The 12,521-nt window shown below is 46.8% G+C and overlaps 1 protein-coding gene across 11 annotated transcripts in view; it reads left to right on the forward strand.

Moving 5' to 3' along the window:
- The window catches only part of C4H14orf39 (chromosome 4 C14orf39 homolog), a 702,704-nt gene that overhangs the window by 627,117 nt on the left and 63,066 nt on the right, over positions 1–12,521 (forward strand). For 10 of the 11 annotated variants that reach the window (XM_029598168.1, XM_029598170.1, XM_029598166.1 and 7 more), the window contains one exon: positions 4,570–4,627. The exons of the other annotated variant lie outside the window; for it this stretch is intronic. In XM_029598168.1, coding sequence (XP_029454028.1) covers positions 4,570–4,627 — 58 coding nt within the window. The remainder of the gene's footprint in view (positions 1–4,569; positions 4,628–12,521) is intronic. 11 annotated transcript variants of the gene reach the window in all.

Genomic DNA, 12,521 nt, shown 5'->3' on the forward strand with positions numbered 1-12,521 from the left:
AGCCGACCCATCCGGGGGTAGCAGCCATAGGGGGCAGGCTAACCCTCTTCTACCGCTGGTGGGTCGAGATTACCTCGGACCAGTGGGTCCTCGCCATCATCCGAGAAGGGTACTACCTGGACTTTCTTCGGCTCCTGCCGGACAAGTTTGTGGAATCTCCTTGTTCACCCCTCAAGAGGACGGCACTAGAAGTTACCTTGCAGAGGCTCCTGTCCCTAAAAGCCATAATCCCAGTGCCTGCAGGGGAGATAAATTCTGGGCATTATTCTATTTATTTCATAGTGCCCAAGAAGGAGGGCACTTTCAGGCCCATCCTGGACCTCAAGTCAGTCAACCAACACCTACGGGTCCCCAGCTTTCGCATGGAAACTCTGCGGTCTGTCAAAAATTCAGTACAGCCAGGGGAGTTTCTCACATCCCTAGATCTGTCGGAAGCCTACTTGCATATCCCAATCCATCGGGATCACCAGCGCTATTTACGCTTCAAAGTCCTGAACCAACACTTCCAGTTCCGAGCTTTACCCTTCGGGTTAGCCACCGCGCCGCGGACCTTTACCAAGGTCATAGTAGTAGTGGCAGCGTCCCTCAGGAAGGAAGGAATCCTCGTCCATCCCTACCTGGACAATTGGCTGATCAGGGCAAAGTCACCGGAGGAGAACCACCAGGCAACCAACAGAGTTATAGATCTTCTGGAAAGCCTAGGATGGGTAGTAAACTTGAACAAGAGTTCCCTACAGCCTTCTCAGTCGCTGGAATACCTAGGAGTCCGATTCGACACCCAGGAAGACAAGGTCAGCCTGACCTCCAAGAGAAGATCAAAGCTCCAGAATCGTCTGCAGGCCCTGCTGAGCGCTACCTGGCCCACAGCTTGGGATTACTTACAGGTCCTCGGCCTTATGGCATCCACTCTGCAGGTGATACCATGGGCGCGGGCTCATATGAGACCATTACAACGCGCCCTTCTATCTCTGTGGAGCCCACGATCACAGAACTACACCGTACACCTACCTCTACCAGCCAGAGTGCGGAATCAGCTACGGTGGTGGTTGCAGCCCGGCCACATGAGCCGGGGGTCAAAAATGTCCTCCCCAACCTGGACCCTGCTCACTACAGATGCCAGCCTGAACGGATGGGGAGCACATTGCGAAGAACTCACCGCCCAAGGGCGGTGGAACAGAGAAGAGTCGGGGTGGAACATCAACCGACTAGAGGCACGGGCAGTCAGGCTAGCGTGCCTGCGATTTGCCCACAGACTTCGAAACAGAGCGGTCAGAGTGATGTCGGACAACGCCACCACGGTGGCATACATCAACCGACAGGGCGGAACCAGAAGCCAACAGGTATCCCTAGAAATAGCCCCCCTGATGACTTGGGCGGAAGCGAATCTCCAGAAGCAGTATGAAAGACGGACCACCTGTTCGTCCTTCACAGCGGAAAGAGGCAAGGGGAAGCGGCCTCCCGGGCAACCATCGCCCGCTGGATCAAAGAAGTTATCAAGGCGGCCTACGTAGAAGCGGGAAAACCACCTCAACGGGTCAAGGCTCACTCTACCAGAGCGCAAGCGGCCTCTTGGGTGGAAACTAGGATGCTGTCGCCTGCAGAGATATGCAAAGCGGCGACGTGGTCCTCCCTCCATACCTTCTCCAGATTCTACCGTCTGGACGTCCAGGCCAGGGAGGACACAGCATTTGCGAGGGCAATCCTGAACGGACCTCGGGCAGCCTCCCGCCCAGTCCAGGAGTAGCTTTTGTACATCCCACTTGTTTTGAGCCCATCTGCTACACGCTAGGAAATGTAGAGATTACTTACCTGATAATCTCGTTTTCCTTAGTGTATGCAGATGGACTCAGCATCCCGCCCGGCTGCCGGTATACATGGGGATTCGCCGACTCACGGTAAGCCATGTTTTCTTATGATAGGGCATCCACCCTGCCGGGTGTCGACGCCTTCCGGTTGAGAACCCTGGCAGTCTCCAGCTACTATCAATCAGTCAGGGTAATCCTGTTCATTTAATCGATCGGTCAGTTACACATATATCCATAAAGCTTTTGCAAGGAAGATTACTGAATTGCTGCACTTCCTGCGGGGATATATGTACCCGTGCTGACGTCAGATCCGTCTCCAACTGCTAGCACGAGCACACTATACCCACTTGTTTTGAGTCCATCTGCATACACTAAGGAAAACGAGATTATCAGGTAAGTAATCTCTACATTCCTCTCCAGGGGCGAGTAAAAGCACATTTAGTAAGGGCTATGTCTACATCAGTAGCACACTATCGTTCAGTGCCCATTCTTGATATATGTAAAGCTGCAACGTGGAGTTCCCTTCACACCTTTGCAGCTCATTATTGTCTGGACAAAGGACGACAAGATTCAGCCTTTGGACAATCTGTCTTAAAGAACTTATTTCCAGTATAACTCCAACTCCAACTCCTTCTACATCCATCCTGCTGTGATTTTCAGGCTGCCTCATTTTTTCCAACAGTGCACCAGTTGTGTTTGTTGCACAAGTTGTATGCTGTTGGTATACTGTAAGAATGACTCAGCCTGTAGCTTGCTAATCCACCCATATGTGAGGATTATCATCCTGCTTGTCCTGGGATAAAGCAAAATTGCTTACCTTGTAATAGGTGTTATCCCAGGACAGCAGGATGTAGTCCTCACAGAACCCACCCACCTCCCCGCGGAGTTGGGTCCGAAACATTTTATTATTTTATTTTTTTAGCTCACGCATATTGCTACAAACGAGACTAAAGGGAGACCTCTGTGGCTGAGAATATCATGGCATGCTGGGCATGCTCAGTAGGTTCAGAGTGCCAGCCAAAAGTTTCTAGAAACTTTTGACAGACGTTTTCTATACCAGGGCTCCATCTGATGATGTCGCCCATATGTGAGGACTACATCCTGCTGTCTTGGGATAACACCTATTACAAGGTAAGCAATTTTGCTTTAGCTCCAGTTCTATCATGACAAGGTCACCTTACGAACCCATCCATCCTTCCTTATGAAGGTAGTTTCAGTTTTTCATTTGAATCAAACCATACCGTTGCCAGCTTTCTTCCCTAAACTACATTCAACCAGTCAGGAAACTCTACTGCACATGTTGGATTGTAAAAGAGCGTTAGCCTACTATAAGCATAGGGCTAACACACCAAAAAGACACTCCCAGCTCTTTCTTTCCTTCAACCCAAATACCCCTGGATTACCAGTGACTAAACGAATGCTAGCAAACTGGTTAACTCAATGTATCCATTTCTGCTATTCTACCAAATCCGAGTGTTTAACTTCAAGGGTCAAAGCACATCAATTGAGAGCTATGTCTGCTTCAATCGCCCACCTTCGACAGGTGCCTATTCAAGACATTTGCAGAGGAGCGACGTGGTCTTCGCTACACACTTTCACCTCTCATTACTGCCTTCAGCACCATACCAAGTTGGAGATACTACGTCATGCCACTAATTCTTAAGACTTGTTCACACTTTGCAGGGATATACTGCACAGGTGATCCTACACATATCCAAATATATAAACCATTTCTGACTGAATATCCTGTGCTTTGTCTCCCTAACTGGGGACTCCCAGACAGCATGGCTAATTTAGCCTGCTTATCTGCGAGAAAAAAGCAAATGTGCTTACCGTAAACGGTGTTTTCCATTGATAGCAGGATGAATTAGCCATGCATCCCTACCCACCTCCCTGGACAGTCTCTATCCTTCTGCCTAATCTCTACCTACCTTGTTTTGTGCTCCTGTTCTGTGCTATCTAATCAACTGACAAGAGACAGTCAGTCGCAAGGGAAAGCACCGTGCAGACTTACAGGAGCAAAGTTTGAATGTTCTAGGAGAAGTTCCCACACCAGGCTGCCAGGGGGTGCTCCCAGACAGCATGGTTATTTCATCCTGCTATCTACGGAAAATACCATTTATGGTAAGCAAACTTGCTTATATATGTCATTGAATGGTCAATAGTTTTTGAGCATGTAAATACACTTTAAGCATGTAAATGAGTTTTGAAAATTGCTACGATAGTATGTTACATTTACACACATAACTCCATTGAAAATTACCTCCTAAGTGTTGGACAAAAATGGGCTTAGGATGACTGATGATTATATGAAAGCACTCATATCACATTGTATAGTGGTAGCTGTGTATGAAGGTCCCCAACATTATCATTTTTTTGAATTATAAGGGTCATTTATCATAGATGAATAATTTCTTTAGGTGATCAGTCAGGTATTGCCAGATATTTGGCAATTCAAACGAATCACACATTTTGCAGAACTGAGATCATAGTATAAATAGAACAGATGAACATTCCTCATTTAGTAGAATAATTAATATCAAGAAATTGCCTAACCAGTCTATCACACAGTAATATGTTCACTTGTATCTTGATGATTTGCAATTATCCAATATGAAAACAGAAGTACTTTGAATAATAAATGCTTCCTTTCTCCATTTTTGGAATTTTCAAACTTTACTCAATTTTATTAAAACTATCTGAAAAGTCAGCAATAATTTTATACCTTTTCTATAAATTGACTTTAATAACTGTTCTTTTTTAGCAAAATGACAGTTATTCTGATGGAAATGTAAATCCTGCATCACCGCAGAAAGAAATGGGCAAGTAGAACTGTGCAATGCACTATTATATGTTATTTTATTTTGTTTGTACTTACTGGACTGATAATGTTCTAATATAAGCAGTTCAAGAGAAGCAATTCAGAACAGAACATTCAGAAAGATAATAAGTACAATAAACATGTTCTGTTCAGAATCACTGGTTTTTCAGTGATTAAATTGTGGTTTCTTGCCTCTCCATCATGTTATTTTCTAACCAGATTCTTGTTGCTGTAAATGTATACTGCATGCATACTCAAAAGTAATTTTTATTTGAGCTTAGTTAGCAATAGGAAGAGAAGTAGTTGATTCATGCCTACTCAGGACTTGGAAAAGCTTCCATAAAAAATATATTTGTTATTACAGGCAAATAAATATAATCATATCTTGAGGTCAAAAAGTGCTGCCTAGAGGCCATGCATATCTTGGCAATCCCAAATAACCTCCTTTTCTGCAGATTTTTAAGTCTAAACACCTGCTTTCTAGCCTACACTACATTATGGGCTTTGTTCAGTGTCCATAAGGTAGATCCCTGCTGACATTAGCAACATTTGGAACTGGGTGGAAGAACTGCACAGAGCTTATGTTTTGATATAAGTACAAAATCTAGGCAAAGAGCCTAAAATAGTTTCCCACACTTCAGTTGGTTCTGTGCCTCATTTAAACATCTTCTCAAACATATACATAGTCCAACTCCATAGGAAGCAATGGGGAAAAAGCTGAAGCAAGACATATATAGAAACCTTTGATTAGAAGAAAAAATGCCAATGGCTTAAGAAAGTACAAAGCATGAAATGCAGTCTTAAAAGGCAAGTAAAACCCAACTTCACTTCCAAAAGTCCACTCTCTCGCCCCCCACATACACATTTTTTATGGGGCCGATGTAATAAAACCTTCACTAAAATTGGAGTTCAATTTTAGCATGGGCTTTACTTAATGTGCACATTAAAATAATGGGTCCCCATGGAATATAGTAAGCTAATGGGATGCAAATCAAACATGAGTTAAAAAAAAGCACACTAAATGAAAAATGTGCAGTAAAATTGGAGTTAAACTGAAAACTCTGCACTAATGCAGAAAAGTGCTTTAAAAAGTGCTTTAAAACAGAAGTAAGGAGTTAAGCACTTGAAGCTGAAAGACGTGTGACCAAAATGACCTTGTATGCAAGACTAGCACTAGGCATCCTAACTTGGGCACAATTTCACATGGAAGACCATTTGAGTAAGGCAAGTGAAATCAGAGTACAGCAGTCATCTACAGCTGAACAGTATGCACTTTGGTGCTGTGCATCTCAAATGGTTGTAGTTACCTGTTCCAGAGAACTTACCCTTTGATTTTCCTTGAGAAAATGGCCTTGCATGTGAGATTGTCACTGGGCATCCTGACTTGCACATTATCACTATTGTTTTCGCCGGGTTTGTTTTACAGCTTTCTTTGTAAAAAGGGGAGATTTCCCTTTTTTCTTTGCTTTAATCATGCCGCGGAGGGCAGCGTGTTGTGTGTGCGGCGCAGTGTGCGTGTGACTTTCCAAAGACGTGTTGTGCTCAGTCTGCCTCCTGGGGGGAGAGGGAGCCTCCACAGCCCCCGGGAGGGTTGTAGTTCACGTACTGACAGTAACTGGAGCCTTTAGTGAGCTAGAGCTTCCTTCTCTGGGTCCGTTCCCGCTGAGCATGGGAACGGGCGCCATTTTGGATCCTGTCACATTGGCAACGAGGTCAGCGGTGCTGACTGTGGCGGGGGAGGGGAATCTCCCACCATCTTTATCTCCCCAACAGAGGGCCCCTGATGGGGGCAAATCAAGGGGAATTGCCGTTAAAGCAGAGGACAGCCCCGAGGGAGATATGGATTCCTCATCTTCCATCTCCTTTTCGTCAGATTTTGTCTTATTATTGCATAAGGCATTTAAAGCTAGAAAGGCTGGTAAAGGCGGTCAGCTGGTAAATCTTTGCTTACTGAACCACTCACCAAACACAGAAAGCGGTCCAGGTCGGGGAAAGCACTGGACCCGCAAAGGGAAAGTGTCCCTTAAGATCAGTGGCACCCCTGACGGGCACGAATACATCTTCAGAGGTTTCTGACCAAGATGATCCAGAATCTCCATCCCAGCCCCCGCAGGGGGTTGAAAGGGATATGGACCAGATGCAGGGTGCTGTGTGAGGGTCTCATGCTGTGGACGGTGATGACGCGAAGGTGGTTCGTCTTTTCAGTAAGGAGTAGCTGGGGCCCCTTATTCCCGCTATTTTGGGAGAGTTGGGCATTGAGGCTCCCCAGGAGGAGTCCCAATTGGGATCTATGGAGCCGGTGTTATTGGGCCTGTGGGGTCCACCTACTTCTTTTCCGTTTCATTTTTATTTCACAGACTTGCTGTTCCGGGAGTGGGACACTCCTGATTTGGATGCCTTGGACCTTCTTCGAGTTCCCAAGGTGGATGCGACAGTTTCAGCAGTCACTAAGAAGACTACCATCCCCGTTACAGGTTCGACAGCTCTCAAAGACTTGCAGGACAGAAAACTGAAACTTCAGTTCAAAAAGATTTTTGAAGTCTCCGTTCTGGGAGTACGTGCTGCGATGTAGCAGTTTTTCTTTGAGAGCAGGCCTTTGCTGGATTCAACAGCTGCAGGCCAACGAGTCGCTATCTGAAGGAGAAGCTCTTCAGGCAGGTCATCTTGAAGCGGCGATTATGTATAGCGCTGATGCCCTTTATGACCTGCTGCAGACTTTGGCCGGGTCCATGGTGTCTGCGGTCTCGGCGAGGAGGCTGTTATGGTTCAGAAACTGGGCTGCAGATGTTTCTTCCAAGTCTCAGCTAGGTTCTCTTCTGTTCAAAGGCAGGTTGCTATTTGGAAAAGAACTGGAAGACATGATTCAGTCTCTTGGAGAGAATAAGGTCCACTGGCTGCCGGAAGATCAACCATGACCCAGAGGTTCGTTTTCTTCTAGGTCTCGTTTTCGTGGGGGCCATAGATCTCGAGCACCACATGCGTCCTCTACCACTTTTCAGCAAAATGTTGGTAGGCAACAGTCCTGGTATCAGTCCTTTTGTGGGCGAAGATTTTCCAGGACTGGAAACACACACTCGGTGCAAGGAGCTAAGCCTCTGCAATGATGGGCGGCCAGTCCATTCCTTAGTACTAGTGGTAGGGGGCAGACTGTCTCTTTTTTATGAGGAATAGGCCAAGGTGACTTTGGTCCAGTGGGTCCTTTCAGTGATAAGACACGGCTATGCTTTAGATTTTGCGCGTTGTTTCCATCAGCGTTTTCTGGTCTCCCCGTGCGCTTACAAAACGAAGCATCAGGCGGTCCGAGAGACGTTATAGTGCCTTCTCGATCTTGGCGCAATTACGTCTTTTCCTCTGGCGGAGCAAAGGAAGGGCTGCTACTCCATTTTATTTTGTGGTACAGAAGAAGGAAGGGACATTCAGGCACATTCTCAACTTGAAGCGGGTCAACAAATGTCTTTGCATACCCCGCTTCCGCATGGAGATGTTGCGGTCTGTCATTGCTTCAGTTTGAAGCAGCGAGTTTCTGGCGTCACTAGATCTCACGGAAGTCTATCTCCAAATCACAGTTTGGGGTGACCACCAGAAATTCCTGAGATTCGCCATTCTGGGACAGCATTACCAATTTCAAGCTCTGCCCTTCGGCCTTGTTACCGCCCCCAGGACCTTCACCAGGATAATGGTGGTAGTAGCAGCTCAGCTGCAGCAGGAAGGTCTGTTGGTACATCCCTATCTCGATGACTGGTTGATTCGAGCGAAATCAGAGTCGCTTTGCCATTCGACTGTCAACCAGGTGCTTCAACTATTGCGAGCACTCGAATGGGTGGTCAACCTTTCCAAGAGTCATCTGGTGCCATCTCAATCGTTGGAGTTCCTGGGAGCATGGTTTGACATGCAGCAGGGCAAGGTGTTCCTTACGACGGATTGCATAGTCAAACTGCAAGGTCAGATCCAGTTCTTGTTGTCCAAACAACCTCCCTTCTGGTAGCTATCACCTCAGCTCGTAGAGTGTCGGAGCTTCAGGCATTGTCATGCAAGGACCCTCTGGACACGATTCGCCAAGGGGAAGCTCACGCCCTACAAATTGTGCGGGATTTACTTTTGCGCTGGTCCCCTCTCCATTTAACTTGGTGGGGCAGGCTAGACACGATTAAAATGGTTATTGCTCCAAAACTACTTTATATCCTGTCTATGCTTCCCATTTTTTTCTCAGCGGAGTTCTATAAACAAATTGATAGATTGTTGGTAACTTTTTTATGGAAAAACAAGATGCCTCGTATTGCGCTTGCTAAGCTTAAATGCCCCAAACTACAAGGGGGAGTTAATTTTCCTGATTTTTACATTTATCATCAAGCTTATATATTGCAACCCGGTTATTATTTTTTTGAATTTGAGCAGCCCTCTATAGAATCGCACAGATGGGTTTCTATTGAACGCCACCGGAATGCTCCCTATCCTCTGTTTTGTTTTCCGGGTATGAGTCTTATTCCGGATGCGGCTGCTGATCTTATTTTAAGGTCCTTACATAGAGCTTTCTCAGAATTTGATTCTCATATATCTGATGTATCTTCTAAATGGTGTACATCAGGTTTGGCACCACTCTGGCGAAATAATGCTTTATTGGTAGAGGGGAAGACGCTCAGCTGGCCAGCTTGGCAGAAATGTAACATATGGTTATTATCGTCCATACTAGATTCTGGGAAGCTTATGTCATTCCAACAACTTCAATCCCGATATGGTATTCCACCTACCCAATTTTATGCTTGGTTGCAGTTGCGTTTTCTGCTTCAAGCGAGCGGAGAATGTAAATTTACTATGGATAAAGTGTCCCCATTATTGGACTTCTATTACATGCAGGGCCCCAAAGGCCATTTAGCGTCTGGGATATACAAACTTCTTAAAAGTTTTTCACACCGCTCCTGCATACGACCTCTGACTCAGACATGGTCTTCTGACCTAGGGACAGAGGTTACTCCAGTAATGTGGAAACATATTTGGTCCTCTGGTATTCGCATTTCACTGTCCGCTAGTCTGATTCAGACCTCATTTTTCATTCTTCACAGAGCGGTTTGGACCCCTTGGAAGCTGCACCGTGCTGGTGTAACTTCCTCGCATGCATGTTGGTCCTGCTCGGCCCCTAACGCTACGTTTAGCCATATGTTCTTTTACTGTCCTCTGGTTTATGCTTTTTGGAGTCAGGTTTGGCACACGGTTGCCTGTATATTACAAGTCACTATCCCTCTCTCGTACACTTTAACTATTTTGAAAGGTGCTGATCCGTCCTTACAGCTCCGGCGCTCACAATGTAAGTTGGTAGATTTTCTTTTAACTATAGCTCAATACAATATCATGTCTAATTGGAAGCATAGTGAGTTTTTATCAGACTCGCTATGGTGAAACACTGTCTGTTTATTTTCTACGTATGAGAAGGCCATGGCAAGGACCGCTGGTTGTTTAGGTAAATGGTCTCAAGTGTGGAAGCCATTGGATGACTATATTGCTTCTTTATAATTATACTGTGTACATTGCATGCTACTCCTTTGTCTCCTATAGATCTAAGGATCGGGTATTATCCTAATTTCATTAATCTATATATATATATTTTTTTCTTCTTTCCTTTTTTTTTAATGTTTTTTGTACCGTTTGATCTGTGTTTTATTTTCTAGTTTCGTTTATATGCCGCTGCTTGCAATGCTAAATTTTTCTTCTGTTATATTTTGACTGTGCAAAATTAATAAAAATTATTTCAACAAGAAGTGATTGTTGATGATTGGATGCGAAGCTGGAGATTGCTATTGTATAGAGAGTTTGCTTGTGTATAGAGAGTATAGCTGGAGATTGCTTGTGTATAGAGAGTAATTAAAGAGGGTTGAGGAAATTTTGTCTGATGTGGTTGATTGTAGTCTGAGCTGGAGCAGCGAGATTCTGGTGTTGGAGCATTAAGAGCAGGTTGTGTATTGGGAGTGTGTCCTTATTATGAAGTGTGGGTTGTGCAAGTTGTAGGTTGCTTGGGTGCGTTGAGACTTAGTAGGTCTGGCCGATGTTGTGAGAAAGGGGTGCTTGTAGGTGTTGGCCGCGTCCGGATGATAGTAGGAAGAATGCTGGACGAATGCTAGGAGTAAGTTGATGATTGAAGATGTTGGAGAGTGTTGAATGGCAAGTGTTGGCTGAGTACGGCGCTGGTTGGAGGACTGATGGAGGAATGCTGGTCGAGGCTAGGGGTCGAAAGACCAGGTGGAGGCTGGCGAATGCTAGGTGAAGGTTCGGAGGAGAAGTTGTAAGGGTATGGTGGCCGGCAAGGAAGTATCAGATTTGGGGGCTCACAAAGGGGCGCACTAAGGGGCAGGCCCCTTAGGTCGCGCTCCTTCGGGCACGCGACGCCCGGCGCGCGACGCCAATGGCGTCACAGCAAATTTAAAGTGCCTGAGTTGTCTCCTGATAGGCCAGCTGAGCTAGTGTGGGCGCGGCGAAACTCACTGCTGTTTCCTGCTCTCTTCAATAGCCTCGGGAGAGATTTTAAATTTCCTTTCACTGCAAAGTTACTTTTTCCGCGCGGTTCACCCTCGGGGGTGAACGGGCTCTTGCCCCGAATGGGCTGCGCCGACCGCGCGAGCCCCGGCGGAGAAGAGGCGAGGTGAGGCGAGGCCTATTGCTGGGATGGGCGGGCAGCAAAGAGGGGGGTTGCCGGCGTCGCAGCAAATTTAAAGGGCCTGAGTTGTCTCCTGATAGGCCGGCTGAGCTAGGGTGGGCGCGGCGAAACTCACCGCTGTTTCCTGCTCTCTTCAATAGCCACGGGAGAGATTTTAAATTTCCTTTCACTGCGAAGTTACTTTTTCCGCGCGGTTCACCCTCGGGGGTGAACGGGCTCTTGCCCCGAATGGGCTGCGCCGACCGCGCGAGCCCCGGCGGAGGAGAGGTGAGGCGAGGTGAGGCGAGGCCTATTGCTGGGATGGGTGGGCTGCAAAGAGGGGGGTCGCCGGCGTCGCGCAAAATTTAAAGGGCCTGAGTTGTCTCCTGATAGGCCGGCTGAGCTAGTGTGGGCGCGGCGAAACTCACCGCTGTTTCCTGCTCTCTTCAATAGCCTCGGGAGAGATGTCTCAAGACTCTCTTCTGCAGAGGCCTGGATACCCGCTTAAAGGACGAGCTGGCCGCTTGACAGACACCTGACTCGCTGGACGAATTGATAGCCTTGGCCACTCGGATTGATCACCAGCTCTGAGACAAGGTGAAGGAATTCCGGCCTAAGGTGTTACCTGGGTTGAAACAGGCTAGTACTACCACTGCACCTCGGATGGTTCCAGTAACTTCTGTTGCTGATAAAGATGAACCGATGCACCTTGGTCATGGACACTTGACCTCCAAGGAGAGAAGATTTCGGAAGAAACGTGGCCTGTGCATGTACTGTGGTCAGCCTGGCCATGATGTCTCTACATGCCCCATTTTGTCCGAGAAACGGATGGATTTAAGTCCTGCGGGAGGACTGTTCTTAGGCCTTACCGCATCCTCTCCTCTGCTCTCTCTCCCAGTCTCCTTGACCTACGGACCAGTCACGGTTCAGACTCCTGCCCTGGTGGACTCAGGGGCAGGAAGCAACTTCATTCTTAGACATTTAGTGGAATACTTGAGGATCCCTCTCATCAAATTAAAAGATCCACTACTATTTTCCTTCTTTCACGGAGAACCCTTACCGGGCAAAGTAGCTTGTGAAACCGTACCAGTTAAGCTTCGCACCGGAGCGCTCCATATGGAAACAATCTTTCTTTGTACTGGAAAAGGCTATGCACCCTATCGTCATGGGGTTACCCTGGCTGCAAATGCATCAACCCCAATTTGACTGGGCATCCCTGGATCTTTAACGATGGGGCCCAGAATGTCATGGGAGGTGCCTTAAGGAGATC

This window comes from Rhinatrema bivittatum, chromosome 4 (genome assembly GCF_901001135.1).
Source record: "Rhinatrema bivittatum chromosome 4, aRhiBiv1.1, whole genome shotgun sequence".
Classification (NCBI taxonomy): domain Eukaryota; kingdom Metazoa; phylum Chordata; class Amphibia; order Gymnophiona; family Rhinatrematidae; genus Rhinatrema; species Rhinatrema bivittatum.